Here is a 27169-nt window from a genome sequence, read left to right as displayed (position 1 = left end):
CCAAGCAAACGAAGCTGGCATGTCAGCCTGTGAGTTATGTAACAGTATTGACTCGGGCCTGTGTTTGTCTTACAGCACAGTGTCACAGAAACCGTTAATCATGTGATCACTTGAGTATTTAGTATTTGTGTGGAGTCCCCAATATCTCCAGTAGCAATTAACACATGGCATCAGCAACAGTCTTGTTGCTTGTTAAAAAACAGAAAACTGACCTGGGGAATGTAGAGCACAGCATTTGCAAGTGGAAACAACAGAGATGCATGTAAACATAATCAATGCCAGCTTTGTTGAAATAATGCAAATTTGATGAAAACATGAAATGAAAATGAAAAATGGAGGACATCCATGCACATCAAACAAAAGCACAGGCCCCTAATCCGATATAACATCTTGTTTGTCTCGCAGCTAAAGATCACACTGAGACATATTTCCTTTTGCATGATGCACACTATGGCGATTTAAGTGAGTTTCCCATGAAATGACTTGATCAAGGCTCGAAATATTCTGGTGCACCAACCTCTGTTACATTATGATGTGTGGACGTTTGTTTCCTTTCTCTCAAACGCCTGGAAAAGAGTGTTGACTTATTCATCTATGAATGATTACATTCTACATTATGCGTATGGTGTTTCTTTACATTTCCTGCACACATACTGTGCACTTAATCTGCACATGCAACCACTCAGGTCGCCACAGTGTTAAGTTGAGAGGCTCCAGCAGCAGAGCAGCTCTGCGCGGGGCGCCACAGAGGCTCTGTCCATGGTGCTGCAGCTATGCGCCTCTGTATGGAGGAGGGGTACTATACAGCCTGGTGGACGGAAAACTGCCCGTGGTGACAATATATCACCTCCTGGTGTCTCAGTACAACGGCGTGGTTTCATAAAGAGACTTTCGTGTGATGCTTTTGATTCTTAAACACATATAAAACACCAATGACCGAGATATGTGTCCATTTACGTCAAAACTGGCAACAAAAGGTGTGTATGTGCACAAATGACGTCATATGAAATTTAATTTGGAAATCTTTGAATGCATAAGTGACACCACACTGTAAATCTGCAAATTCAGTAAAAACCACATTCCGATAAAAGCCACCAATGTTCAGAAACAGCCGTGTTTGCATGCTTTGAAGCGCGTCATTGAAAGCAGCATTAACTGCACACGAAACGTTCACGTTACCAGATGATAATCGCCTGTTTTTTTTTTTTTTCTTTAGATGTGTGGCGCATGGGTTGTTTAACCAGCACTTATCCGACTGGAGCTCTGACTTAATAAATAATTAAAGTGGACGGAGGGGAGCTGCAGCTGATTTGCTGATCAGGGAGTCAGTGCAGCATTTCATGGTGCAGGGTGGAAACGCGCGCTGCCATCTGCCTCGATCGGTGCTCTCAGCAAACCTCACACATGCAAGCCCGGCAAGAAAGATGCTGCCAACTCTCAAGATTTGGGCATTGTTTTCTGTGTCGCTGTGCTTCCTGTCTCAGCCGGCTCATCTGAAGAAGGCTTTCCGATGTCCTTCAACATGCAGCTGCTCCAGGGAATCTATCATTTGCGTCGGGTCCTCCTATGTCCCAAGGATTACTCCCAACGACATCAATTCTTTGTGAGTAGCCTCTATTTGTGGTGGTTTACTGATTGATATACACACAGGGGATGATCTGCAGCAATATAAGCTCATTAAGTTTCCTTCCACTTGCCCCTGGATGTGTTTTATTGTGTACACCATCTTAATAAGAGCTGATGTTGCAAGGCAGTGCAGCCCTGACTCCTCTCCTCCTTCTCTGATTGATCACTTTTCAGCAATTCATTTGCTCTGGTGGTTTCATCTTCATCGTTTTTTTTTTTGTTTTTTGTTTTTCCCTTTCAGGAGTATCGTCAATGGGACTTTCTCCGAGGTCAAGGAGGCAATGTTTTCACACATGCCATCTCTCCAGCTCCTGTAAGCGTACTTCGACTGCATGTCATCCCTCTCTCTTATAAGATGCCATGAAGAGTTGCCCTTCCCTTGTAGAAAAGGGTTCTGTTAGGATACATCTATGCGGTCAGATTGATTTCAAAACTTATTTCAAATCGGGGACTTTCGGAACTTAAATGTGTCTCTGATGTGGGTGTTTAACATGAGACATGCATCAGACTGTGCAGCCTACCATAGTGGTACAGGTCTGAAGCTGTAATACAATAAAACCATCATTACACAGACATGATAAACTATAGTCTGGGGATGTACTATAACAGCATTAAATAATTAAGGCTTTGCATGTCCAGTAACTATCTTTCTGTTGTGCATTACTTTAATACCAATAAAGCATCTCTAAAGTCTGTTTGGTGAATGTTAAAGCAATTAGTGCTGATGGCTTTAAAGGGGTTGGACACCTGGAATGAGTAATGGAAATCTAGTCTTGAGCTTTCAGTGCAGTCCCATGACATATTGTACTAACCAGAGGCCATCAGTCTACTTTGTTACTCCACTGGTGATTGCTGTGATGACAGCACCAACAAAGGCGTGGCAGATACAGAGCAAAGTCACAACGCTCATGATGATGAGCAGCTAGACACAAATTGAAGTGAGAGTGCAGCTTCTGCCACAGCTTAATATTTCCTTGTTTTTCCTCAACATTCTGCTTGAAGTGGACTATTTTCGCAATATAAATGTCTATATCTTGATATAAGAGGGCTTATGTCTTAGTACAATATGAGTATCTGTGGTTTACTCCTGCATGTGAGAGGGAGCACTGTTTTTTTTTCTATAGTTTGGCTCTGTGTCGTGTTTTTCTTGACTTTTTCCAGCAACACAGTCTGCCAAAATGGTGACAGAGGCCATTAAATAGAACATTTGCCTCCATTTTGGTCACTGACTTGACTTTGTTCTGTTAAGTCAGTTCAATTCATGCTAAATTACAATCTGACAAATTTAATCTGTCATATTACGGTTTTATGTCTAGCATGAAACAATCAGCATTCGTTAATGTGTGTTTGATTGTTCATCACAGGCTTTTGAATTCCAACTCTCTAACAACTGTAAGGGACGATGCATTCTCAGGCCTTCCACATCTGGAGTATCTGTAAGCTCTTCTATTGTTTTTTTTGTTTTTTTTTAATCAAAGTAATACAAAGACATTCAGTGTTATAACTAAATGTTGGCTACACAACATGTGCACAACATTTAATTTATTCAGCTGCAAATGTATACAATTGCACACTTAATCTAACGTGGCAAAATAGTCCTCGAGGGATGTTATCATGAGCGTGTGGTTATGTGTTTGGATGGCGGTCTTTCAGAAGGCAAATGAGACAGAAAAGTATCGACCGGACGCCCTCTTCTGGCTCAATTTGTACCAGACAAGAATCTCCACTCATTTGTACACTTACAGATTCTAAAAAAGTATTACAGATTCATATCAGTATTGTTGTTGGCATAGTAGCCAAACAATGTCATCTATTCATCACTAAGAGATGCACCCATCCCAACTAAAACCTTTTAAATTATATGGAAAAAAAAATTTTTTTAATCTTACTGTAACCCCAAATAATTGATCCAACTACATCCATCTACGCACATTGAATTTTCATTATCACTGCCCGCAAAATTCACTGGAATTAATATATATATATATATATATATATATATATATATATATATATATGTCAGTATAGTAATATTCATAAAAGTCTAAATTATTCTTTCTGAGAGGAATATCTGGAGTACATTTTACATAGGATTACTATAGCTCCATGCAACATTACTATGTATTAAAATACATCTGCAATAACTCTTATGTACAATGATTTCATTTTACTGTAATTTTTAGGTAAAATGCAAGTTAGAGGAACCCCCACCACCAATGTATCACTAAATCCAAAATGCTTTTTTGTCATCTTCCACAGGTTCATTGAGAGTAATAAGATAGAGACTGCATCCAAATATGCCTTCAGAGGACTCAGGGACTTGACTCACTTGTATGTTCCAACCTTTTTAAATCAAAGATTGTTCAGTTTTTACGTCAGAGTCGTCCTGACATTATTTTGATAGCTGTGAATCATGTTTTTCCATTTAATAATTCTTAAGCGGTGGTATTTCAAGTGTTAATTCCTTGCTGTTGTTTCTAGGTCTTTGGCAAACAACAACATTAAAGCCTTGCCCAGGGACCTCTTCTATGACTTGGACTCACTGATAGAGCTGTAAGTTTGCCACTCACTTAACTCATTTAATCTCATCAGGATGTGTTTGTTTAATAGATGAATGCCAGCTACAGTCCGGTACTGTGCTGTTTTCTTCTCCATGATCCGTGCCTTCTAGCTTGCCTGCTTTGTGTTTCTACAATGACATACAGTGCTCCTCTCCTGCAGGGACCTCCGAGGCAATGCCTTTGAGTGTGACTGCCGTGCCAAGTGGCTGATGACGTGGCTGAAGAACACCAATGCCACAGTATCGGATGTCGTGTGTGTCGGACCGGAGGACATGAAGGACAAGCGACTCAATGATATGACCAGCCTGCACAATGAATGCATCTCAACGGGTGAGAAACACCTGAGCCAGCCGGCCTTGTCTCCACTTTAACTGGCATCAGTATCAGGCAACTCAACCGGGTCACCCAAAGAAGTGTAAAGAAAAGTCAAATGTGTAGTTTTCTCATAGGCTTTGCTTTCAGAATCTTATCAGATAGTGTTATGTTTCACTTCATGTGCCTTTCCACAGATTTCGTCCTCCATCAGTCCGTAGCATCTGAATCTCTGTCTGTTGACACATTCAGCTACAAGAATGATGTCTATGTGACCATTGCTGCTCCCAGCTCAGACAGCTGCATGGTTTTCCAATGGGACCACATAGAAATGAACTTCCGGACTTATGATAACATCACAGGTACAGCAATGCCTGAGCAAACTGACTCAGAATACCTTGGTTGAGCTCTACATTCATGTTATTGGCCTGTTTATTTCCTTCTCCCTGCTTTCCAGGTCAGTCCATTGTGGGGTGCAAATCAGTTGTCATCCAGGAACAGGTGTTTGTCATTGTTGCGCAGCTTTTTGGCGGTTCCCACATCTACAAATTTGATGAGGACCAAAGCAGATTCAGCAAGTTCCAGGAAATTGAGGTGTCCAAGATCTCCAAGCCCAATGACATTGAGGCATTCCAGATTGGCTCTGATTGGTTTTTTGTGATTGCTGACAGCTCAAAAGCCGGCCTGTCCACCCTCTACAAGTGGAACGACAAGGGCTTTTATTCGTACCAGTCACTGCACGAGTGGTACCGCGACACAGATGCAGAGTTCTTGGACTTGGATGGGAAGGCTCACCTTATCTTGGCAAGCCGCTCACAGGTGCCTGTGATCTACCAGTGGAGCCGGAGCAACCAGAAGTTCGTCCTGCAGGGCGAGATCCCCAACATGGAGGACGTCGTAGCTGTGAAGCACTTTCGGATCAAGGAGGAACTCTACCTGGCTATGACACGCTACATTGGTGACTCCAAGGTTCTACGCTGGGGTGCCAAACAGTTTGCTGAGATCCAGGCCTTGCCCTCACGAGGCTCCATGATTCTCCAGCCGTTCCTCTTCAAAGAGCGTTACTACCTGGCCCTGGGAAGCGATTACACCTTCTCACAAATCTACCTTTGGGACGATGAAAAGAAAGTCTTTGACCGCTTCAAGGAGGTTTACATCCAGGCGCCACGCTCCTTCACTGTAGTTTCTACCGACCGCAGGGACTTCATCTTCACCTCTAGCTTCAAGGGAAACACACAAATCTTTGAGCACATCATCATTGACTTGAGCTTGTGAGGGGCTGTGCCTTTTTTCCCTCATGCAATCGAACGTCTTCCACTAAAAAAAAAAAGATACATTTGCAAAGGAAAAAGAAAAGACCAGAATAGACTTAATGGACTTTTAAACATCAATTCCTACATAGTTTCCGCCATAAATAAGAGCTGGGTCAAGTAGTGTTTGGAATCCTTTTAGTTTCTTAAGGCATCTCAACTATTTCTCAATGGCCTTGTCCTATAATCTGTTCTCATTGCCTCTCAGACTTACAGAGATACTACCATTTCACAGAGAATGAGAAGGGAAGTCAAGAGGGTGGACAATTATACAAGGAGGATGGTATTCTCCTGAAGCTGACATTCCTGAGGGTGGAAAGATTTGAAATATAAATTTGATCGATTTGGATGTAGTTTCAGTTTAATATCCCCTGTGCTAATGGTTTTATACCCCCAACAAATATACACCACGACCTGAGGGAAAGATAACTTTACTACAGAGGGTGTAACAGGTATGTTTGCCACTTACCTCATGTCCTCATACCCTGTGGTGATGTACAGTATGTTGCCTTATCAGCACTGGGGTTCTGTGACCTGATGGGCCCACAGTGCCTCCCTCTGGCCGCAATGAAGTATCACACCCCTTTGCTTTTTCCATACAGGGAATGTCTTGAAAGCACAAACCTTTAACATAGTTGAGACCCCAGTCCTTATAGGTGTAGTTGTTAAGTGGGAAATGTTACTGTAGGTGCTATAGATTATATTGCGTACAGTAAGAAAACAAAGGGTTGTGTTCTAAGAAGTAAAAATATTCAGGACTGGATATAGCTAATGCCTTTTTAGACAAACACATACGAATGGAAAGTCCCCATTTACCGGTAGATAACCTTTTAGTTCAGAGGAACTATAAGTGGCAAAGCAGATAGATGCTCTTTTTATCCATTAAGTGTTTAGGTGATGTCAGGGAAATTAAATCTACTTACAAGTTTGGAAAAAATGACCACAGCTGTTGGACTACTGATATAATTTTACTTTTTTTTAGGCTATAACTATAAAAAGGCTCCTCACAGCAAAAGTCAGTGGACTCAAATAAAGTGAACTTGATAAGAGGAACTCATTGTTTTGTCCAAAACTGAAGGAATCAAAATGTCTTTGTAAATATATCCACTGAAATTGAGAGGCTTTTTCAGTCTGTCAGTCTGTTCTTTAAAAATACTGAATGTTGACTTACAAGCTACAAAATGTACATAGAACAAGGACTGCAATGCCACTACCTGTTTGTCACACAACTGTCCGAACTGATCTTTGCACTTACTTTAAAAAAAAAAACGTTACTGCAGCTTGCAAGAAGAGCATGACTTTCAAAAAAGGGTGTTTGCCAAATTCTTTTTAGATAAACCTAACTAACTCAGAAGTCTAAAAGTGCTTCAACTCATCAAGTGAATGATATTGCAAATTATAAAAAAAAAAAAAGGAATATGCAAGCTTTACCACATGCAGATTCTTTTGTATGATTTTGTTTTACGCATATTGAATGTTACTCTCAAAATATACTGTAAATTTAATCGGTTGAGTATCAAAATAAATGTGTAAAAGAATGATTGTTACATGTGTTTTATCATTCATTGATCATTAGGATTATGGTACTGGCAATATCAGTCTCAGTTCATTTTCTCCTCTCTGAGAATCATGAATTACTTTGTTACAGTGAAAACTTCTTTTCTTGCATTAACAAATTAATATTTAATGTTAATATATTAAATTCAAGACCCTGCTCACTGTTTATCACAGTGTTATGCCACAATTCAAATGAGTACTATAAAAAAACAGGCTGTGGCATCATATATCTACAGCTCAACAGTCAGGCAGCTACGCTGACAAACCAATGAGAACATATGTTTGTTAAGAGGGTGGGTTGGCCTCCACCATCCACATCCAACTGTCAACATTTTTTCAGTTTTTCTTCATTTGAATTTGACGCCCCATTTTACTCACCACCATAAAGCTGCAGCTCCAGTTTAGGACAGCTGCTATCTTGGTGACTCAGCAGGCCCCCGTAACCACATTTCCTTCCTGATAACAGCTTATTTGTGTTAGCTGTAAAGTACAGTAAATGGTGTAGGTTTGGTTTCAGATGTGGGGGTAAAAAAACAAATGCATTAAAAATATGTATATGCTCTGTCCTGCGTTTCTATACATTTAAATCAATCTAGCAAATAGCAGACTATGATAAAATGGGTTCTTGAGTTTTCTGTAATAATATAGTATAGCAAAACAAATACTAACACCTAAACCTCTGTATTGTTAACATAACATACGAAACCTACTAATCATTTTAGTTTCCGGAATAGGTAAGCCTACCCTGTATTGTATCTTTACTGCAAAGAGCTTTATGTTTTACAGTCTTATCTTGATGTTCAGCTCTGGTGCGTTTTGAGTTGGTAGTGCCTTTTTTTTTTTTTTTTTTTTACCCCCAGTAATGTCTGCAGGTAGATACTGTATATTCCTTAAGGCTGCTTCATCAAATAGAGAAGCAAAACTGAGGCAAAGTTTGGCTGCTCGTGAGCTGTGTCAATAAATAAATGTACTCCAATGAGAATATCAACATCTTTATCAACTTCACATGGGCGGTCAGAGAACAATGTTCAGACAGACGTGAGCGAGAAAACCAGCCATAAAATGAAATGGGCATGTGCAGACCTAACCCTTCAGCTGTAAATAAGAGGAACAGAGAGAGAGAAAGAGGAAGAGAGACAGAGAGTGTCAGAGCTATAGCATGTTCAATTTAGATAGATTCAATTCATAATACAGCGGACAGCCCACTTCGACATTGTAAGTAAATTTTCCTTCAAAATATATTGTAAGATTGTCAGTGTGCTTGATTTAGAGAAGCACACTCACATAAGCCTACTTATTCATAATTATTTGGTTACTTGATGCCATTCCCATAAACATTAGAAACACAAAATTTCATTCCTGTGCTTAAAATAAAAAATATTTATAGACATGTCAGCTGTGCACATTCACAGTTGAATTCTGGATGCCGGACTGAATGAGGAAGTTCAAAGTCTAAAACAGTCAGTGAGGGCAAGGTGTGGCACTCGGTGTACATTAAGTAGTCATATAAAAAAAACCTCGATCAGTCATTCTTTAGCATTAGCAATTCCAGAATTTAGGACCAGCGTTCACTCAACTGTATTTGTGTCCAAATTAACACCCAACTTGTGATTTTTCTCAGCAAATATTGTAAATATAAGAGAGTTTAAGTTAAAGTTGAAAAAATTTAAAGTTATCTTCTTGAAACTTTTTTCCATGAATGCTGGTACTTGGCTGGGGGGACTGTGAATCACAGCCTTGGTGATAAATGTCATCTCTAGTTGTACAGCTCTTAATGTTGTCATGTAGAAGGTCTCTCATTGCATTAAGTGTACACACCTGAATACAATGCTCATACAAAATTTTTGCTCGAGCTTCTCAAAGCACTGAAAAACAGCTCTTGAAAAAAAACGTAATGAACCTTTAAGCTTAAATTGTGATGAGAGCTTTTGGCTGTTTTAAAAGTTTAAGGGTTGTAACAGTAACATGATAATTTTGTCTTTTTCACAGTTACCCTGAAATAAAGACATGGACTTCTCTATCTCACAGCTACAAGTGACAGCCCCCCCAATAGAAACACATCCACTAATACTGTGTATAGTAAACAGCAACCTGAAGAAGCTCAAAAATCTACTGAAGGACAACAACATTAATAATATTTACTCATGCAGACAGTGTAATGACTATATAACTCCATTGATTGCTGCTGTTGTAAATCAGAACAGGGATATTTTTACTTTCCTTTTACATCAGGGTGCAAACCCAAACCAGCTCTCCCAAAATCGCTTCACAGCTTTGCATTATGTTTCTCTATCCAAAGCACCAGTTCTTTTTGCGGAGAAACTCCTTGAAGCAAAGGCTAATCCAAATGGGTGGGATCTCATTGGAATATGGCAGCGATGCACACCGCTGCAGTCTGCTGCCATCAACAACAGAGATGATGTCTTGAGAGTGCTTGTTTCTGCTGGTGCGCTGGTAACATTGTTACCTATCACTGATCCTGAACATAATATTCACAATGAAAAAGTAACTCAGATGATTCACCAGCTTGCAGCCACTGGAGATCAATTATGCTCCAAAGTCAGATATTTTTTGGATTTGGAAATCAATGCCCGAAAGAATTCACCTGAAGAAGTGCTCAAACGTTTCCACAGTCACATGCTGCGAGAGCATCCTCACAACCATCTGACCATGATTGAAATGCTTTTCAATGTTGTTGGACAAGGTAAAGAGAAATACAGCCGGGGAAGTATTAAATGGCTGAAGGACACTGGAAATATTGACACCTACATTGAAGGAGCAGTCAGTCGCCTTCCAAAAATCCCTAAAATGGATGTAAAGAAGGCGATTGATAGTTTACATTCAGTTTTCTGCACAATGGAGGAGATACCAAATGAGCAGGCACTAGCTATAGTCCCCCAACTACTGGAGCAGCTCTACTCAAAAGATTTACTTGATACATGTCAAGCTGTTCTGCAAACACTGTATGTGATAACTCAGAAAACAAAATGCACACATGGCTGGAATCCCAACTTCATTGAGAGGTTGTGTAACACAGTTGCTCCTTTTATAAAGGACCAACACTCCTCTGACCTGAGAGTCTTCACATACGGCATATTTGCAAACTTACTTTCAGTCGAACATGCTGTTAACATCTTTACATCAGTGGGAATAACTTCAGTGCCTGAGGACATACTGACATCTGCAGATATAAAAATGAATGACAAGCTGAAAGAAGTCCTCAGACGACTGGAAAACCATTTCAGCAAACCAAACCCGGAAAGTGAGAGCGGTACATCCTTACCTGGATCCAAGAAAAAGAAGAAGAAAAAAAAGAAAAAGAAAGAAATGTCAGAAAGGCAAGAGGACCCAAATGATGATGCTTGTATTGCTGCCACTGATCTAAAAACAGCTTCTGTTGTGGAGTCAACTTCAAATGTTAAGCCATTCCCCTTCAACAGCACCACAATAACACCAATAACACCCCGATGGGTACCGATCAGCAAGAGGTGGAGAGAACAGTTAGAGAAGCTCGTTAGCACTGACAAAAGTAAAATAACCAGAGTTGGGAGCATGATTTATGTGAATGATGCAGAATTCCGCATTGCGAAGGGAAGTGATGGGACTGAAGTCTTCTTGGGGTTAAGAGATGATGGCACTGAAGTTGCCATTAAGAGAATGTCCAAATGCAACTATCAGGAGCTGAAGAATGAGGAAGGATTCCTACGACTTCCAGAGCTCGATCATCCATCTATTGTGCGATATGTTGACGCTGCGGAGGATGAGAACTTTGGATACCTTGGTCTTCAACTTTGTGAATACACTTTGGAAGAATGCATTAGTAGTAATCATGCCAGTCTGGTGATGAAGAACCTTGTCTATCAGGTTCTCATCAGTTTAATGGTGCTTCACCGTCAGGATCCTCCAATTCTCCACCGGGATATCAAACCACAGAATGTTTTGATCGGTAATACCAAGCAAACATATACTGAAAAAGCTAAAATATTTTTTGTAATTTGTAATTATCATACCTCATTTTGTTTGCCTGATTTGTTGTGCAGATGTTACCAGGAGGGCCAGATTAGCTGATTTTGGCATAAGTAGACGTTTACTTAAAGGCCAAACCACTTATCGCACATGTAGTGCAGGAACAAAATGCTGGATGGCCAAGGAGACTTTAACAGAAGACGCTAATATACCATACAAGAGGAGCACTGATATACAGGTCAGTTTTTCTACTATACGAACTTCATTGATGACTTGCTGAAAAACACTTCCTTAATTACTAAAATGTTCTTTCATAAGGTGGCAGGGATGCTGGTTTATTACATCCTCTCTGGAGGACACCATCCTTTCGGCGACAAATCCTTCAAATGTGAGAGCAACATTCATGATGGGAAGTACACTTTGGATCATGTTCAAGATGTGGTGGCAAAGGATCTCATTGAGTGGATGATCAATGAGGAACCAAAGTGCAGACCGAAAGTGGAAGAATGTTTAAGTCATCCTTTCTTCTGGACCACTGAAAAGTAAGGAAGTAACGCTGACTGACAGACTAATGAGTCAAAAGCCTTGTCTTGTTTTTATTTTCTAAGGGATGGCACTGTCAGTTGCTTGGTTGTCTATATCTGTCAGTCTGTCTATCTTTCTGTCTGTCTGTCTGTCTATCTGTCTATCTGTCTGTCTGGGACATTTTCAGTCAGTGTAGCATTTTTTCAAATAAACTTTTTTTTTCAGGGTTGAATACTTGAGAAGGATTGGGAACAGGGACGAAGTGGCAAAATGTCGAAATGCCGACAAGGAACTCGTTTGTTCACTGGAAAAATATGCCCAGGAAGGGTGCTTCAAACAGTGGAAAAACAAGGTGACAACATACCAAATGGCACTTCTGTGTTCCTAAATAATTCCTTTTTATGAATAATTATTTTCGGTGTTGCAGTTTCTACCAGAGTTGGTTCAGAAGATGGACGGCAAGAACAAAACCTATCCTGACAACACACTGGGATTACTGCGCTTCATACGAAACCTCCATGAGCACTAGTGAGTTAAACCCTTCTAAGAAAGTGACGCAAGGCCTTAAAATGATACTAACAACCACTGAAACAATAAATATGCACTTGCATTTCTTTTTTTAAGAGGGTTATGTCATGCAATCATTTTACAACACAAAAAAAATACCTCTTAAAGACAAAATCATAAAAAAAAAAAAAAAAAAATGCTATGCTATATTCTACATTGCTATATATTGCTCTTTGTCCAGCCTGAAAACCAGTTTTCAAATAACCAAGCCTTCTTGAGTATTTGTTAATTTAAATGGAAATTGTTAAAAATAGTACCATGAAACTAAATTTGATTCAAAATTTCACAAAATTATCTGAAAACAAATTCCATTTATTAGCATGTTCTGGATCTTGTAGTTTATCTCACTTTGAAGCCCAAAGTGATCCATTTCCCAGCCAGTGGACTGCTTGTAGTCTTATTAATGGTTTAGCAGTAAATGAGAGGTGACAAACCAAACTAAAAACAGAAAGTTATGTCTTACACAATGTTATCGTGTGGTCATGGGTGACGTTCACAAACTAAATGACTGTCAGCAAGTTGTAAGCTGGGCGTTCATTACTGGGTAATAAAATGTTCTCTTTCGTTTGCAGAGCCAAGGATGCAGCTCAAGTTGATCTCATGTTGATGTTTCCTGATCTCTTTGGATGTGTTTACAAGTTTGCCAAGACCCAAGGCTGGAATTCAGAAACCCCCTTGAAGGAAATGTTTCAGAGAGAAGACATCGCTAACAGCTTTGTGGCACCGTCCACAAACCTTGAGGAGCGTCTGGGTGTCCCAGTTCAAGAGTCTCAACCCAGTGAATTCAAAAAGGATTAAGGACTGCTTGCAGTCTGCAGAGTTATCATCGTGTACCAACATGTACGCCACTTCCTGGCCTCTTCAGTTGATGTGGTTAGCCTGTGCGACAGCCTCCTCTGCAGGGAGGGGCCTCAGAGGCATGACTGAAGTGTGCTGGTGAAGGAGGGGAGGGATTCATGTGACATGTCATCTGTGAAATAAGCCTGTAAGGTTCACATATGTATTGTACATAGTAACTATTTTTCCGACGGCTGACAGTAACACTATGTAGATTGTAAGATACTCTACTGTCAGACAATTTTATGGAACTTTCTCTTCACCTTAGTTTTTGTACTTTTTGAGATTTTAAACTTTTTCTTGACCATTATCCTTATACAGAACTAGCTCTTCTACTTTTATTTCTCTACATTTACCAGATCGCTGTAAGGATTACACACAAGTCATGTGATCACAACAAACAACATCAAGCACTGTTAAAGTTGAACCACCCAGTTTAAGTTTCGTTTTGAGTCATTTTAGCTTATTGAAGTGTTCTTGACGGCCCCATTGGCCTTGCCTGTGGTCAGAGCCTCTCAGAAGTGTGGCCACCTCAGAAACATTGTGATACAAAATTGAATAAACATGTCTTACAACATGGAGATTCATTTGAATGTTACTCTCAAAATATACTGCTCATAAAAGTATCAACATAAATGTGTAAAAGTATGATTGTAAGATCTATTCCGTCATGGATTTGTTGGTATTATGACAAAACATCTGTCTCAAGATGAATTACTCTCTTAACTTTCTAAACTTTATTAGTTTATCAAAAGGCCCAACACATCTAATATTGTATAGGCAGAGCAGTTAATTGACTAATTTCATAAAAGGAGCTTAAAGTGAATGTGCCCGCCCCTTTTATGGAACTATTAATAGAAAACCTGTTGATGGCAGTTTTTGTTTAATCTCAAACCTGCTTTGCAACTTCCTCTGCATTTCTGGGAAATGAATTGTTGAGCGACAAACACGTAGTCTGCCCTGTGTTTTAAAAGTGTACATTCACAAGTGTGCCACATACTTTTATAAAGAATACCTCTACTGTTTATGGACTAAGATAGATATACAGATATGTATGTAGACATAAAGTGCATTTTGTGGTCTTACCTGTTTTTGTCATGAATAAGATGAATATATCTTTATATTTAACCCAACACCCACACATACTCCTAATACACACACATGGTTCCCATTAAACATCCAGCAAATTTTTATCAATATGACATTATGCAGTTTGTTGCACTACTTTATCATTGTTGGATTGCAACAACAAGTCTGACCATGCCCAGCACAAACATTTTACATTCTGTCACTGGGAGGAGCAAAAAGACAAAGAGAGAGCAGAACCCAGGAAGTTGACTCTTCATCAACAGGGATCACATTGAAGAGTTGAGCTTGGAGACACCGTTGATACTCACATCATACTTCAAAACTGTAAGTCGTTATTGTTTTTAAAATTTCCCTCAAAGTTTTAGTAGAGCTCTAAACTTTTGAAAGTTGAGATGTAGTTGCTAGGCTGAAAGAGAAACTTTAGATTGAGATTTATTCAAACATATGGCCACAACCTGCCGACAAGATGGCGCAAGGTGTCTGCGGAGGGGGGAAGGGCATTTCAGTGGTGTTAGTTAATGGTTTGATTCTAACTTTTGTCAAGATTTAATACTTCAGCATTGAACAACGTGTTGATATGTGTCCCTGTGTTAAAGAGGATCTGTACAAGAACTGCAGCATTACACCACTGTGGATATGGCAAATGCTTGAATCACCGCGCTTTTAAAACACTGACAGCCCTGGCAGAGGCATACACAGGAGCTTCGCTGTTTCTAACTTTTGCTCTCAAGAAGTGATGTATGTAAATGTGTGTGTGTGTGTGTGTGTGTGTGTGTGTGTGTGTGTGCATAGCTCAGGTATTTCTGTACTGCCAGTTCCTGTTAATTATGAGCCAGTTAAAATATAAGTATGATGATGCCAATATCAATACATCTATGACAAGCCAAAATTGGAAATGCATTGGCGTTGCCCAGTCACCACCCATGTTCATCTGCATTGATTATATTGAATTGACAAAGTTTAATGTATTTGAGGTACATTGAATCTGTTTGATAGAGACCAAATGTGACATGAACATATAACCTTCTAACTAATGACAAATAATTCCATGTCTTTATGATTAGAAAGCTAAAAAATCTTGCTTAAAACACAAGATTGAATTTCCATGAATGCTGGTACTTGACTGGGGGGACTGTGAATCACAGCCTTGGTGATAAATGTCATCTCTAGTTGTCCAGCTCTTAATGTTGTCATGTAGAAGGTCTCTCATTGCATTATTAAGTGTACACACCTGAATACAATGCTCATACAAAATTTTTGCTCAAGCTTCTCAAAACGCTGAAAAACAGCTCTTGAAAAAAAACGTAATGAACCTTTAAGCTTAAATTGTGATGAGAGCTTTTGGCTTTTTTAAAGTTTAAGTGTTGTAACAGTAACATCATAATTTTGTTTTTTTCACAGTTATCCTGAAGTAAAGAAATGAACAGCTCACAGCTACAAGTGACAGCCTCCCCAATAGAAACACATCCACTAATACTGTGTATAGTAAACAGCAACCTGAAGAAGCTCAAAAAACTACTGAAGGACAACAACATTAATAATATTTACCCATGCAGACAGTGTAGTGACTTTATAACTCCATTGATTGCTGCTGTTGTAAATCAGAACAGGGATATTTTTACTTTCCTTTTACATGAGGGTGCAGACCCAAACCGGGTCTCCCAAAGTGGCAACACAGCTTTGCATTATGTTTCTCTATCCAAAGCACCAGTTCTTTTTGTGGAGAAACTCCTTGAAGCAAAGGCTAATCCAAATGGGTGGGATCTCATTGCAGTACGGCAGCGATTCACACCGCTGCAGTCTGCTGCCATCAACGACAGAGATGATGTCTTGAGAGTGCTTGTTTCTGCTGGTGCGCTGGTAACATTGTTACCTATCACTGATCTTGAACATAATATTCACAATGAAAAAGTAACTCAGATGATTCACCAGCTTGCAGCAAATGGAGATCAATTATGCTCCAAAGTCAGATATTTTTTGGATTTGGAAATCGATGTCCAAAAGAATTCACCTGAAGAAGTGCTCAAACGTTTCCACAGTCACATGCAGCGAGAGCATCCTCAGAACCATCTGACCATGATTGAAATGCTTTTCAATGTTGTTGGACAAGGTAAAGAGAAATACAGCCGGGGAAGTATTAAATGGCTGAAGGACACTGGAAATATTGACGCCTACATTAAAGGTGCAGTCAGTCGCCTTCCAAAAATCCCTAAAATGGATGTAAAGAAGGCGATTGATAGTTTACATTCAGTTTTCTGCACAATGGAGGAGATACCAAATGAGCAGGCACTAGCTATAGTCCCCCAACTTCTGGAGCAGCTTTGCTCAAAAGATAGACTTGATACATGTCAAGCTGTTCTGCAAACACTGTATGTGATAACTCAGAAAACAAAATGCACACATGGCTGGAATTCCAACTTCATTGAGAGGTTGTGTAACACAGTTGCTCCTTTTATAAAGGACCAACACTCCTCTGACCTGAGAGTCTTCACATACGGCATATTTGCTAACTTACTTTCAGTCGAACATGCTGTTAACATCTTTACATCAGTGGGAATAACTTCAGTGCCTGAGGACATACTGACATCTGCAGATATGAAAATGAATGACAAGCTGAAAGAAGTCCTCAGACGACTGGAAAACCATTTCAGCAAACCAAACCCGGAAAGTGAGAGCGGTACATCCTTACCTGGATCCAAGAAAAAGAAAGAAATGTCAGAAAGGCAAGAGGACCCAAATGATGATGCTTGTATTGCTGCCACTGATCTAAAAACAGCTTCTGTTGTGGAGTCAACTTCAAATGTTAAGCCATTCCCCTTCAACAGCACCACAATAACACCAATAACACCCCGATGGGTACCGATCAGCAAGAGGTGGAGAGAACAGTTAGAGAAGCTCGTTAGCACTGACAAAAGTAAAGTAACCAGAGTTGGGAGCATGATTTATGTGAATGATGCAGAATTCCGCATTGCGAAGGGAAGCGATGGGACTGAAGTCTTCTTGGGGTTAAGAGATGATGGCACTGAAGTTGCCATTAAGAGAATGTCCAAATGCAACTATCAGGAGCTGAAGAATGAGGAAGGATTCCTTCGGCTTCCAGAGCTCGATCATCCATCTATTGTGCGATATGTTGACGCTGCGGAGGATGAGAACTTTGGATACCTTGGTCTTCAACTTTGTGAATACACTTTGGAAGAATGCATTAGTAGTAATGATGCCAGTCTGGTGATGAAGAACCTTGTCTATCAGGTTCTCATCAGTTTAATGGTGCTTCACTGTCAGGATCCTCCAATTCTCCACCGGGATATCAAACCACAGAATGTTTTGATCGGTAATACCAAGCAAACATATACTGAAAAAGCAAAAATATTTTTTGTAATTTGTAATTATCATACCTCATTTTGTTTGCCTGATTTGTTGTGCAGATGTTACCAGGAGGGCCAGATTAGCTGATTTTGGCATAAGTAGACGTTTACTTAAAGGCCAAACCACTTATCGCACATGTGGTGCAGGAACAAAATGCTGGATGGCCAAGGAGACTTTAACAGAAGACGCTAACATACCATACAAGAGGAGCACTGATATGCAGGTCAGTTTTTCTACTATACGAACTTCATTGATGACTTGCTGAAAAACACTTCCTTAATTGCTAAAATGTTCTTTCATAAGGTGGCTGGGATGCTGGTTTATTACATCCTCTCTGGAGGACACCATCCTTTCGGCGACAAATCCTTCAAATGTGAGAGCAACATTTATGATGGGAAGTACACTTTGGATCATGTTCAAGATGTGGTGGCAAAGGATCTCATTGAGTGGATGATCAATGAGGAACCAAAGTGCAGACCGAAAGTGGAAGAATGTTTAAATCATCCTTTCTTCTGGACCACTGAAAAGTAAGGAAGTAACGCTGACTGACAGACTAATGAGTCAAAAGCCTTGTCTTGTTTTTATTTTCTAAGGGATGGCACTGTCAGTTGCTTGGTTGTCTATATCTGTCAGTCTGTCTATCTTTCTGTCTGTCTGTCTGTCTATCTGTCTGTCTGTCTGGGACATTTTCAGTCAGTGTAGCATTTTTTCAAATAAACTTTTTTTTTCAGGGTTGAATACTTGAGAAGGATTGGGAACAGGGACGAAGTGGCAAAATGTCGAAATGCCGACAAGGAACTCGTTTGTTCACTGGAAAAATATGCCCAGGAAGGGTGCTTCAAACAGTGGAAAAACAAGGTGACAACATATCAAATGGCACTTCTGTGTTCCTAAATAATTCCTTTTTATGAATAATTATTTTCGGTGTTGCAGTTTCTACCAGAGTTGGTTCAGAAGATGGACAGCAAGAACAAAGCCTATCCTGACAACACGCTGGGATTACTGCGCTTCATACGAAACCTCCATGAGCACTAGTGAGTTAAACCCTTCTAAGAAAGTGACGCAAGGCCTTAAAATGATACTAACAACCACTGAAACAATAAATATGCACTTGCATTTCTTTTTTTAAGAGGGTTATGTCATGCAATCATTTTACAACACAAAAAAATACGTCTTAAAGACAAAATCATAAAAAAAATGACAGGCTATGCTATATTCTACATATTGCTATATATTGCTCTTTGTCCAGCCTGAAAACCAGTTTTCAAATAACCAAACCTTCTTGAGTATTTGTTAATTTAAATGGAAATTGTTAAAAATAGTACCATGAAACTAAATTTGATTCAAAATTTCACAAAATTATCTGAAAACAAATTCCATTTATTAGCATGTTCTGGATCTTGTAGTTTATCTCACTTTGAAGCCCAAAGTGATCCATTTCCCAGCCAGTGGACTGCTTGTAGTCTTATTAATGGTTTAGCAGTAGATGAGAGGTGACAAACCAAACTAAAAACAGAAAGTTATGTCTTACACAATGTTATCGTGTGGTCATGGGTGACGTTCACAAACTAAATGACTGTCAGCAAGTTGTAAGCTGGGCGTTCATTACTGGGTAATAAAATGTTCTCTTTCGTTTGCAGAGCCAAGGATGCAGCTCAAGTTGATCTCATGTTGATGTTTCCTGATCTCTTTGGATGTGTTTACAAGTTTGCCAAGACCCAAGGCTGGAATTCAGAAACCCCCTTGAAGGAAATGTTTCAGAGAGAAGACATCGCTAACAGCTTTGTGGCACCGTCCACAAACCTTGAGGAGCGTCTGGGTGTCCCAGTTCAAGAGTCTCAACCCAGTGAATTCAAAAAGGATTAAGGACTGCTTGCAGTCTGCAGAGTTATCATCGTGTACCAACATGTACGCCACTTCCTGGCCTCTTCAGTTGATGTGGTTAGCCTGTGCGACAGCCTCCTCTGCAGGGAGGGGCCTCAGAGGCATAACTGAAGTGTGCTGGTGAAGGAGGGGAGGGATTCATGTGACATGTCATCTGTGAAATAAGCCTGTAAGGTTCACATATGTATTGTACATAGTAACTATTTTTCCGACGGCTGACAGTAACACTATGTAGATTGTAAGATACTCTACTGTCAGACAATTTTATGGAACTTTCTCTTCACCTTAGTTTTTGTACTTTTTGAGATTTTAAACGTTTTCTTGACCATTATCCTTATAAAGAACTAGCTCTTCTACTTTTATTTCTCTACATTTACCAGATCGCTGTAAGGATTACACACAAGTCATGTGATCACAACAAACAACATCAAGCACTGTTAAAGTTGAACCACCCAGTTTAAGTTTCGTTTTGAGTCATTTTAGCTTATTGAAGTGTTCTTGACGGCCCCATTGGCCTTGCCTGTGGTCAGAGCCTCTCAGAAGTGTGGCCACCTCAGAAACATTGTGATACAAAATTGAATAAACATGTCTTACAACATGGAGATTCATTTGAATGTTACTCTCAAAATATACTGCTCATAAAAGTATCAACATAAATGTGTAAAAGTATGATTGTAAGATCTATTCCGTCATGGATTTGTTGGTATTATGACAAAACATCTGTCTCAAGATGAATTACTCTCTTAACTTTCTAAACTTTATTAGTTTATCAAAAGGCCCAACACATCTAATATTGTATAGGCAGAGCAGTTAATTGACTAATTTCATAAAAGGAGCTTAAAGTGAATGTGCCCGCCCCTTTTATGGAACTATTAATAGAAAACCTGTTGATGGCAGTTTTTGTTTAATCTCAAACCTGCTTTGCAACTTTCTCTGCATTTCTGGGAAATGAATTGTTGAGCGACAAACACGTAGTCTGCCCTGTGTTTTAAAAGTGTACATTCACAAGTGTGCCACATACTTTTATAAAGAATACCTCTACTGTTTATGGACTAAGATAGATATACAGATATGTATGTAGACATAAAGTGCATTTTGTGGTCTTACCTGTTTTTGTCATGAATAAGATGAATATATCTTTATATTTAACCCAACACCCACACATACTCCTAATACACACACATGGTTCCCATTAAACATCCAGCAAATTTTTATCAATATGACATTATGCAGTTTGTTGCACTACTTTATCATTGTTGGATTGCAACAACAAGTCTGACCATGCCCAGCACAAACATTTTACATTCTGTCACTGGGAGGAGCAAAAAGACAAAGAGAGAGCAGAACCCAGGAAGTTGACTCTTCATCAACAGGGATCACATCGAAGAGTTGAGCTTGGAGACACCGTTGATACTCACATCATACTTCAAAACTGTAAGTCGTTATTGTTTTTAAAATTTCTCTCAAAGTTTTAGTAGAGCTCTAAACTTTTGAAAGTTGAGATGTAGTTGCTAGGCTGAAAGAGAAACTTTAGATTGAGATTTATTCAAACATATGGCCACAACCTGCCGACAAGATGGCGCAAGGTGTCTGCGGAGGGGGGAAGGGCATTTCAGTGGTGTTAGTTAATGGTTTGATTCTAACTTTTGTCAAGATTTAATACTTCAGCATTGAACAACGTGTTGATATCTGTCCCTGTGTTAAAGAGGATCTGTACAAGAACTGCAGCATTACACCACTGTGGATATGGCAAATGCTTGAATCACCGCGCTTTTAAAACACTGACAGCCCTGGCAGAGGCATACACAGGAGCTTCGCTGTTTCTAACTTTTGCTCTCAAGAAGTGATGTATGTAAATGTGTGTGTGTGTGTGTGTGTGTGTGTGTGTGTGTGTGTGCATAGCTCAGGTATTTCTGTACTGCCAGTTCCTGTTAATTATGAGCCAGTTAAAATATAAGTATGATGATGCCAATATCAATACATCTATGACAAGCCAAAATTGGAAATGCATTGGCGTTGCCCAGTCACCACCCATGTTCATCTGCATTGATTATATTGAATTGACAAAGTTTAATGTATTTGAGGTACATTGAATCTGTTTGATAGAGACCAAATGTGACATGAACATATAACCTTCTAACTAATGACAAATAATTCCATGTCTTTATGATTAGAAAGCTAAAAAATCTTGCTTAAAACACAAGATTGAATTTCCATGAATGCTGGTACTTGACTGGGGGGACTGTGAATCACAGCCTTGGTGATAAATGTCATCTCTAGTTGTCCAGCTCTTAATGTTGTCATGTAGAAGGTCTCTCATTGCATTATTAAGTGTACACACCTGAATACAATGCTCATACAAAATTTTTGCTCAAGCTTCTCAAAACGCTGAAAAACAGCTCTTGAAAAAAAACGTAATGAACCTTTAAGCTTAAATTGTGATGAGAGCTTTTGGCTTTTTTAAAGTTTAAGTGTTGTAACAGTAACATCATAATTTTGTTTTTTTCACAGTTATCCTGAAGTAAAGAAATGAACAGCTCACAGCTACAAGTGACAGCCTCCCCAATAGAAACACATCCACTAATACTGTGTATAGTAAACAGCAACCTGAAGAAGCTCAAAAAACTACTGAAGGACAACAACATTAATAATATTTACCCATGCAGACAGTGTAGTGACTTTATAACTCCATTGATTGCTGCTGTTGTAAATCAGAACAGGGATATTTTTACTTTCCTTTTACATGAGGGTGCAGACCCAAACCGGGTCTCCCAAAGTGGCAACACAGCTTTGCATTATGTTTCTCTATCCAAAGCACCAGTTCTTTTTGTGGAGAAACTCCTTGAAGCAAAGGCTAATCCAAATGGGTGGGATCTCATTGCAGTACGGCAGCGATTCACACCGCTGCAGTCTGCTGCCATCAACGACAGAGATGATGTCTTGAGAGTGCTTGTTTCTGCTGGTGCGCTGGTAACATTGTTACCTATCACTGATCTTGAACATAATATTCACAATGAAAAAGTAACTCAGATGATTCACCAGCTTGCAGCAAATGGAGATCAATTATGCTCCAAAGTCAGATATTTTTTGGATTTGGAAATCGATGTCCAAAAGAATTCACCTGAAGAAGTGCTCAAACGTTTCCACAGTCACATGCAGCGAGAGCATCCTCAGAACCATCTGACCATGATTGAAATGCTTTTCAATGTTGTTGGACAAGGTAAAGAGAAATACAGCCGGGGAAGTATTAAATGGCTGAAGGACACTGGAAATATTGACGCCTACATTAAAGGTGCAGTCAGTCGCCTTCCAAAAATCCCTAAAATGGATGTAAAGAAGGCGATTGATAGTTTACATTCAGTTTTCTGCACAATGGAGGAGATACCAAATGAGCAGGCACTAGCTATAGTCCCCCAACTTCTGGAGCAGCTTTGCTCAAAAGATAGACTTGATACATGTCAAGCTGTTCTGCAAACACTGTATGTGATAACTCAGAAAACAAAATGCACACATGGCTGGAATTCCAACTTCATTGAGAGGTTGTGTAACACAGTTGCTCCTTTTATAAAGGACCAACACTCCTCTGACCTGAGAGTCTTCACATACGGCATATTTGCTAACTTACTTTCAGTCGAACATGCTGTTAACATCTTTACATCAGTGGGAATAACTTCAGTGCCTGAGGACATACTGACATCTGCAGATATGAAAATGAATGACAAGCTGAAAGAAGTCCTCAGACGACTGGAAAACCATTTCAGCAAACCAAACCCGGAAAGTGAGAGCGGTACATCCTTACCTGGATCCAAGAAAAAGAAAGAAATGTCAGAAAGGCAAGAGGACCCAAATGATGATGCTTGTATTGCTGCCACTGATCTAAAAACAGCTTCTGTTGTGGAGTCAACTTCAAATGTTAAGCCATTCCCCTTCAACAGCACCACAATAACACCAATAACACCCCGATGGGTACCGATCAGCAAGAGGTGGAGAGAACAGTTAGAGAAGCTCGTTAGCACTGACAAAAGTAAAGTAACCAGAGTTGGGAGCATGATTTATGTGAATGATGCAGAATTCCGCATTGCGAAGGGAAGCGATGGGACTGAAGTCTTCTTGGGGTTAAGAGATGATGGCACTGAAGTTGCCATTAAGAGAATGTCCAAATGTAACTATCAGGAGCTGAAGAATGAGGAAGGATTCCTTCGGCTTCCAGAGCTCGATCATCCATCTATTGTGCGATATGTTGACTTTAAAGAGGATGAGAACTTTGGATATCTTTGTCTTCAACTTTGTGAATACACTTTGGAGGAATACATCAAAATTGAGGATGATCAGCCGAGAAACAAGCTCGTCAAACAGGTTCTCAAGAGTTTAAAGATACTTCACCGTCAGGATCATCCAATTCTCCACCGGGATATCAAACCACAGAATGTTTTGATCGGTAGGACAAGTTGAAATATATACTGACATGATGGAATTCACTATTTGAAATTAAGAGTATATAAAAATGTAGACTTTGTTTTGTTTAATATGTAAATATGTTTATTGAATAAATGTGCTTCATTTGACCTTCAGATGTTACTGGGAGGGCCAGATTATCTGATTTTGGCATAAGTAGACGGTTACTCGTGGGACAAACAACTTATCGCACAGGCAGAGCAGGAACTCAATGCTGGATGGCCAAGGAGACTTTAGAAGGAGAAGTGGACATACCGTACAAGAGAAGCACCGATATGCAGGTTAGTTTTCCTACTACACAAATTCCCTGGCCGATTTGATGAAAAATTATTCAGTTCCTAAACTGCTATGTTAACTTCTCAGGTGGTAGGGATGCTGACTTACTACATCCTCTCTGGAGGACACCATCCTTTCGGCGACAAATCCTACGAATGTGAGAGCAACATTCATGCAGGGAAGTACACTTTGGATCGTGTTCAAGATGTGGTGGCAAAGGATCTCATTGAGCGGATGATCAATGAGGAACCAAAGTGCAGACCGAAAGTGGAAGAATGTTTAAATCATCCTTTCTTCTGGACCGCTAACAGGTTGAATTAATTTCATCATGACTAATTAATTAGTTAAGTTTACCAACAAGATTCAGCCTTAAGACACACGAGTAGCTCTGGGAAGCTGCTCTTATCTATCTAAATGGTAAAAGGACACATTTATATAGCGCTCTTTACAAGGAGCTGTACAAGGTTTTCGCTGTTCATTTACCCTTCGCACACATTGATATCAGGAGCTGGGACTCAGTGTCCAAGAACACAGCAGTGCCGTGGTTAGCACTGTTGCCGCAGAGTGAAAAGAATCCAACAATAACAGCATTTGCAGTTTGAACCTGGGGAGTTTGCATGTTCTCCCGAGCCTGTATGGGTTCTCTCCAAGTACATCCCACAATCCACACAGTCACTGTTAATTGGTGACTCTAAATTGTCCGTAGGTGAAAGCGAATGGTGGGTTGAGATTGGTAGAGAGGCAGATCTGCTAACGAGTGAATCACCAATCCAGTGATCAATGGACAGCCTGCTCTACCTCCTGAGCCACAGCTGATCCATCTAAATGCTAATACCTGAATGATAACTTGCTAACAAGCATAGTGTTAACGTGAGTTAAAGCCTGTTCTTGTTGTCAAAGTGGCACTTTCATCGAAATGTTATCAGCAATAACTAGCATCATCATGTTAGCATGCTCACAATGACAATGCTAGCATGCTGATGCTAACAGGTGTAATTTTAGTGAACCAAAGTGGTGGACTGGCTGACTAATAGACTGATAATTGCTGTCCATAGAGCTGCTAGCACATTGCCATAGCTTCTCTTTATCACCATTTGCTATCAATGTGACGCACATTGTGATACATGCAGATTTATGTTTCAGGAAAGTAGAATACCTGAGAAGAATTGGTAACAGGAAGGAGGTAGCAAAATGGGATGAGACTGACCAGGAAGTAATTTCTTCACTTGAAAAAAAATGTGCTGAGAATGCATCTTTCAAAGAGTGGAAGAATAAGGTAACTGCAACACAAACATTTTATTTTTTACATTTGTTTTCCAGAATACAAGTTTATCACGAGGTATAATTGTAATTAATGTTTGGTGTTACAGTTTCCAACAAAGTTGATGGAGAAGGTGGACAAACATGGTAAAGGCTACCCTGAACACACCCTGGGCTTACTGCGCTTCATACGAAACCTCCATGAGCACTAGTGAGTTTAACTGATTTGAAAATGATGAAGTGCTTTGACACGTCAAGAATTATATATTTACACACAGGAAAATGCATTTTCCCACTTATTCGTCCACTATTCTTTCGGTGGAAGGAATGAGAAGTGTTCACGATGACACTAGAACTTTTATTTGTGGAAAGATACATTTGTATTGAAATTTTCAATCCTAATTTCTCATCCCCTGAACTCCATAAACAAAATCATATCATTTTTATTAGATTTGGGTGAAGGCAGAAATTGCAAAAGTGAGAAAATATGTTCAGAATAGCTTGTTGACATTTAGGCAAGTCCTACTTGTTAAAACAAGGAAGATTAAGGAACTATTTTCTTAATGATCAGATATATTGAAGGATTTCTCCACTTTTTTATTGATTTCTTGGTAACACTTTAATCTCCTCTCCCTTTACTTTAATATTGACCTACATTACACCTATTGCCATGTCCATATCTGTTTTGCTAATTTGTAATGCAGTTTTGTCTCTGTTTGCAGTGTTGACGATCTGGATAAAATTGATCTGATGTCGATGTTTCCTGATCTCTTTGGACGTGTTTATATATTTGCCACGAGCAAAGGGTGGAATTTACAGACACAACTGAAGGAAATGTTTGGAACAATGTCTCTGAGAGCTGTAATACCACCCACAAACGACGAGCATATCCACCTCCCAGTTCAAGAATCTCAACAACTGTCCGAAAACAATTATTGATAATAGGTTCCCTAAAAGTTTCCTATTAGATAAAAGAAAAGCATTTGGAGAGATACATGGTTCATAACCTCTGTCTTTCAAACATTATTGCCCCAATCAAATTCAGATTTGTTTTCAGATTAATTTGTCTGAAGTAATCTTCTTGGGGAAAATATCTTATAGTAGTAACTTCAGCGGATACTTCAGTTTTAATTCAGTTAAATGTATCTAGTCATATTCAATCTATTCACATGTTCATTTAAAATAAAGCAATGCTCCTGTTTCACTGATCTCGGGTAAAACAATATTTCCGTCAGTGCCTCCTGTATGTGTTAGGCATAAGACTTGTGAGGCGTCTCTGGTTTAAAGCATCAGTAATATTTTTTATTTTCTAATTAAAGAGAATTGACTGGCAAAAGACATTTATTAATTTCACTTTTAAAAATACTGGACGTTATCCTCAGGATATATTGCATGTTTAAAATGGAGTCCATAAATAAATATATTTAAAAAACATATGATTGTAAGAAGTATTTTATCATGTTTGTCTGATGGTGTGGTATACCATCTTAATGCACCCAACACCTTATTATTCTTTGTGCTATGATACAAAATGACAATTTAATTCTAGTTTGTTAAATAGGGTAAAACGTAAAAGAG

General features: G+C 39.4%; 3 protein-coding genes across 5 annotated transcripts; all 3 read left to right on the top strand.

The window, feature by feature from the left end:
- The first annotated feature begins 1338 nt into the window (after nucleotides 1-1338).
- Nucleotides 1339-5829, top strand: lgi2a (leucine-rich repeat LGI family, member 2a). The gene is made up of 8 exons (XM_070854591.1): nucleotides 1339-1603; nucleotides 1868-1939; nucleotides 2991-3062; nucleotides 3886-3957; nucleotides 4108-4179; nucleotides 4348-4517; nucleotides 4697-4861; nucleotides 4957-5829. The coding sequence occupies exons 1-8, from the start codon at nucleotides 1341-1343 to the stop codon at nucleotides 5772-5774; spliced, it is 1704 nt and encodes a 567-aa protein (XP_070710692.1). The 5' UTR covers nucleotides 1339-1340; the 3' UTR covers nucleotides 5775-5829.
- Nucleotides 5830-9361: 3532 nt separating this feature from the next.
- On the top strand, nucleotides 9362-13842 carry LOC139223135 (probable serine/threonine-protein kinase ireA). Its single transcript, XM_070855099.1, has 6 exons — nucleotides 9362-11312; nucleotides 11407-11570; nucleotides 11651-11874; nucleotides 12083-12209; nucleotides 12285-12385; nucleotides 12997-13842. Coding segments are annotated over exons 1-6 (2556 nt in total). The 5' UTR covers nucleotides 9362-9373; the 3' UTR covers nucleotides 12998-13842.
- Nucleotides 13843-15796: 1954 nt separating this feature from the next.
- On the top strand, nucleotides 15797-26996 carry LOC139222588 (uncharacterized). 3 transcript variants are annotated; one of them, XM_070854387.1, is made up of 7 exons: nucleotides 21000-21034; nucleotides 22112-24038; nucleotides 24173-24336; nucleotides 24419-24642; nucleotides 25475-25607; nucleotides 25702-25802; nucleotides 26314-26996. In XM_070854387.1, the coding sequence occupies exons 2-7, from the start codon at nucleotides 22130-22132 to the stop codon at nucleotides 26528-26530; spliced, it is 2748 nt and encodes a 915-aa protein (XP_070710488.1). In that variant the 5' UTR covers nucleotides 21000-21034; nucleotides 22112-22129; the 3' UTR covers nucleotides 26531-26996. The 3 variants fall into 3 exon arrangements, with proteins under 3 accessions (XP_070710489.1, XP_070710490.1, XP_070710488.1); XM_070854388.1 differs by lacking the exons at nucleotides 21000-21034; nucleotides 22112-24038 and adding an exon at nucleotides 15797-17681; XM_070854389.1 differs by lacking the exons at nucleotides 21000-21034; nucleotides 22112-24038; nucleotides 24173-24336; ... (2 more) ...; nucleotides 25702-25802; nucleotides 26314-26996 and adding exons at nucleotides 15797-17681; nucleotides 17776-17939; nucleotides 18020-18243; ... (1 more) ...; nucleotides 18650-18750; nucleotides 19357-20202.
- Nucleotides 26997-27169: the final 173 nt, after the last annotated feature.

Source organism: Pempheris klunzingeri, chromosome 23, assembly GCF_042242105.1.
Source record: "Pempheris klunzingeri isolate RE-2024b chromosome 23, fPemKlu1.hap1, whole genome shotgun sequence".
NCBI classification, from domain to species: domain Eukaryota; kingdom Metazoa; phylum Chordata; class Actinopteri; order Acropomatiformes; family Pempheridae; genus Pempheris; species Pempheris klunzingeri.
This window is presented reverse-complemented; position numbering and strand designations above follow the sequence as displayed.